The 4,270-nt window shown below is 41.5% G+C and overlaps 1 protein-coding gene across 1 annotated transcript in view; it reads left to right on the top strand.

Annotated features, from left to right (window-relative positions):
• ZRANB2 (zinc finger, RAN-binding domain containing 2) overlaps positions 1 to 4,270 on the top strand; it is a gene marked incomplete at its 5' end in the record, with an annotated part of 11,355 nt that overhangs the window by 4,585 nt on the left and 2,500 nt on the right. Inside the window, 3 exons of the mRNA XM_010015360.1 lie at positions 114 to 251; positions 1,100 to 1,272; positions 3,528 to 3,614. Of these exons, the coding sequence (XP_010013662.1) occupies positions 114 to 251; positions 1,100 to 1,272; positions 3,528 to 3,614 (398 nt within the window). The remainder of the gene's footprint in view (positions 1 to 113; positions 252 to 1,099; positions 1,273 to 3,527; positions 3,615 to 4,270) is intronic.

The raw sequence follows: 4,270 nt of genomic DNA, 5'->3' as shown, positions 1-4,270 counted from the left end.
TCCCTTTGAGCAATATCTTACTTGAATTTGATGTGTGCTTGTAAGAAAATACAGGGTTTAATTAATTTTTACATGACCTTTCTGTTATATTCTAATGAAATAACATTTCTTAGTTTGGACGCAAAAAGAAAAAGTACAGAGGGAAGCCAGTTGGTCCTGCCTCTATCCTGAAGGAAGTAGAAGATAAGGAGTCTGAAGGGGAAGATGAGGAGGATGAGGATGAAGATCTCTCCAAATATAAATTGGATGAGGTGACGTGTTTGGAGTTTTTATCATTCTCTAATCATTACTTCAGTGCTGTTTAGTAGTAGTGGGTAAGGTTTGGTCTGTATTTTAGCTGCCTTTAGAGCAATGTGGAGGAGCAGCTATTGAATAATGGTGCTACAGCTTCTGTGAAGTATGTGCACAAGATCTGGTCCTGTTCTAAATACCTACAGTCACAGATGTATGATTTTAAAACTTAAAAAAATTGTAAGCTTATCTGAGATCAGAATCAGTAGTTCTAAGATTTGTATTTGGAACCTTTACATATGGACACCATATAAAAGGAGTGTTGTTGAGTTTTACTCTTAGTCTTTTAAAACCACATCAGATTTCTATTTTATAAATGGAATAAAATGAGATTTTTCATCTTTCCTGAAATGCATGGTCACATATGGGATTGTCCACATGTCTGGACAACAGTCCTGCAGAGACCTGCGTATGTGCTTGTTCTTTATGCAGCAGCCACCAAATCCTGCCCATGACACGTGTCTCTGCAGAACTGTGCTTTGGTTCTGGATTTTGCATCTGCAGATTCTTCGGGGCACTCAGTTAAAATAACTGGTAAAATGAACGTCTGTGTTCTTATCAGCTTCATTAAATAACAGAAAAAGGGGCTTCGGATGGGGTATTTGCAGGCTTTGTATTAGTTTGCTTTGAAACACAAATTTTCAGTCACCCCTTTCTCATAAAATACTTGGATCTCAGGAAGTGCACTAACCACAGTATTTCCAAGGTTGAAAGCCACAAAATGAACCTTAGAACAGGTAAAAAACACTATCTGGAGGAAGCAATCCAGGTGTTTCTCAAGCATTTTTGTGTATCTGCATTTTTTCAGGATGAGGATGAAGATGATGCTGACCTCTCAAAATACAATCTTGATGCCAGTGAGGAAGAGGACACTAATAAGAAAAAGAAACCCAATAGGCGCAGTCGCTCTAAGTCTCGGTCTTCCCACTCGCGATCTTCATCGCGCTCATCCTCTCATTCAAGCTCAAGGTCTAGGTCCAGGTAAACGGGTACAGGTCAAGGGTAACGCCAGGCAAAATGTCAGTATCTAACTTCTTTATTTACTTTTTTTCTTTATTGCCTTACAGTTTTAGTTTAACAATGTTAATGATTTCATGTATGGAATTTACACAGGTAGATAATGTTCTGTTCTGACCTTCTGTGGCTCCTCAGGACGGAGGTTTCCTGTATCTTACTGCTTGTTTTAGCAAATATAAGTTGATATTTCAATTGAATCCTGCAAATAAGTTAAGAAATATAACTTATTTTCAATTTTATTTTTAGGCTTGTTGGCTGTATGTCAGTCGATGCGTGAACTTTGTTTTTTAGCAATGTTGAGTAGAGCTGTTGAACAGAGGCAGAGGGTGCTGTGGTTTGAGTGGGAGGACGCAGAAGAGGGCAGTGATGATGCAGTCCAGGCAGATTCAGGGAAAGGAGAGAATGGAAAATAGCCTGGAAATAATGACAAGAAACTTGAACTTGGCAGGAGACACAGCTTTAAGTACAGTGGCAGCGCTGTCAGAAGAACACTGAAGATTTCTATTGATCATGGGACCACTACAAAAGCCTGCGGGGCAGATTGAAGATCTCACGTTGTTATTATTATTGTTTAAATTCAGTAACATATGGACAATTCAGTAAATGATGCGTAATTGGGTGATGTAAATCATGTTGCAGCTTTTTAGCTGCCTTACAATTAATACAAGGATGATATTGGTAGGCTTAAGACCTCAAATCAGTATTAGCTTATAGGGTTATATATAAAGTTCATACACATAAAGTTCAAGTTTCTTCTAACCTTCTTAGCTCTGTAACTGCACCTCTCTGCTCTCCCTGTGGTGACCATTGCCCAAATTCTTCAGCCCCTCAGACTAACCAGGTGTCAATCGCTCTCTCTTTTGTCTTTCCTCCCATTGCTGTTATGCATTTTTCCATGCTGCCACTTTTATGACAAATTAAGCTCTTCACAGTCCCTTCTGTGAGACTCCCCCTCCTTCAAATGTCATGTAGCTCTGAGGAGGAGCAGCCTGAATGAGAGTGATGAAACTGGCCACTGTGAGCAATTTCATTATAGAATCATCATAGAATAGTTAGGGTTAGAAAAGACTTTAAGATCATCTAGTTCCAACCCCCCTGCCATGGACAGGGATGCCTCTATGAAGGAAGGTGTGGGGCAAGATCTCTGCGGAAGTGGGTTCATTGTCCTTTTTGAGGGCAGCATGCACCCAGTGTGAGCTGCATTTGAGGGCAGTTCTTAGGTGAAGGGGTGGGAAGGTCAAAGGAGGCAGAACGTCATCTGGCCATGACTTTGCTCATTGATTCACAAATGTTAACTGAAATAACTGGTACTTGCAAGGGATCTTTCAACTTCCTGTTGAACTGTTTGCTTCTAGCTACAGATGAGTAATGGAAATGTCAGCTGCCATTTGTGGACACTTCTTTTGTGTTCTTTAAAACAGTTTAAATGTATTTCCTAGTTAGCATGTGTTCATACTGCTTCTGTTTACAGTAAAACGAAAAAGATGTGGGAACAATATAAATAGGGAGATTGACAGCATGTATAATAGACTTTTCCTTAAAGATTACTACAATCTGATGGCAGTGCCTTCTTTTTACAGTGTCAGTGCATGTCCGTTACTGTTTTTACATCTCTTGTTGTTTGTGCTTTAAAGAAAATCCACCAACATGAAAAAATGTGGAGTAATTTTGACAACTTACAAGTGGTGTTGGAGATGTCTGTAATTCTTGAACCCAGAATTAACTACTACTGATTGTTAATGCAGAGGAAAATCTTGATGAAAACTTGTAACTGCTTCAAAATGCTTGTGGGAACTGATGTGGGGGAGATCTGGGCTTGCTAGTCCTGATGCTCTGCCCTACTCTGCTGTTCAGAGGAATGATGGGTTTCAGGTTAAAGCACAAATTAAAAGTGAAGGCATTGGTTTCATGAAACAGTTAATATATGGGCAGTTGTTTCATTGCCAAGTAACTGCAATCCTGTTTAATGTTTGTGCTTTGTTTTAGGAAACGTAATCTAAAAGCTGACTTTGTAATTTAATTGCACCATCTTACTATGTTAAAGTTTCTGTTTCACAATGTGCTGTGGTGGTTCTGGGGGAGCCGGAGGAAATTGTCACCACTTTAGTGACTCTAGGCCAGACTGCGTTGATGCAGCGCTGTCTCTGCTGCTGACAGCAGCAGTTTTTCTGCTAAATGCAAGTCAGACACTGGAAAAAAAATCTTCCGTGTTGTTTCAGGTCCCATTCAAGAAGTTCTTCCAGTTCCAGATCAAGATCTCGTTCCAGTTCCAGGGAGCACTCTAGATCTCGTGGGTCGAAATCAAGGTGAATGAGGTAGAACTCTCTCCTTGCAGAGAGAAAAAGAGGGCAGAAGAACCAACCGCTTATTGATTCACCGTAAAATTATGCCAGTCAGAACACATTCACTATCTTGCATCTTGGAAGTCAGAACCCTTGGGGTCTCTGCACGGGGTGGTTCCCACTACACGTGTGTTCCTTGAGAATGCCAGGTTTTGGTTGAAGAGGTTAAGTCTGATCTAAGCCAGATGAGTGGACGCCACAGATCGTCACTTGGAAGGAAGAAGGATTTGAATGCATATTTACCTGCTTCAGCATTTTCTGCTGGTTTTACTCTTTCTCCTTTGGCTACTTGATGTGGAAGGCCATTAGAAAATATGCTATAATTCTGGGTTTGTGTTTAGTGAGAACTTACTTAATGTATATTTAACTTATTTAACTCCTTGAGTGAGTCTAGAGGAGGCCCCGGAGCTGCTGCGAGGGCTGGAGCAGCTCTGCTCTGGAGCCAGGCTGAGAGAGCTGGGCTGGGGCAGCTGGAGAAGAGAAGGCTCCTGAAGGGGACACCTTAGAGCAGCTCCAGGGCCTAAAGGGGCTCCAGGAAACCTGGAGAGGGGCTTTGGACAAGGGATGTAGGGACAGGACAAGGGGAATGGCTTGAACCTGCCCGCGGGGGGGAGGGGACG

This window comes from Nestor notabilis, unplaced genomic scaffold, assembly GCF_000696875.1.
Source record: "Nestor notabilis isolate BGI_N333 unplaced genomic scaffold, ASM69687v1 scaffold22615, whole genome shotgun sequence".
NCBI lineage: Eukaryota > Metazoa > Chordata > Aves > Psittaciformes > Psittacidae > Nestor > Nestor notabilis.
This window is presented reverse-complemented; position numbering and strand designations above follow the sequence as displayed.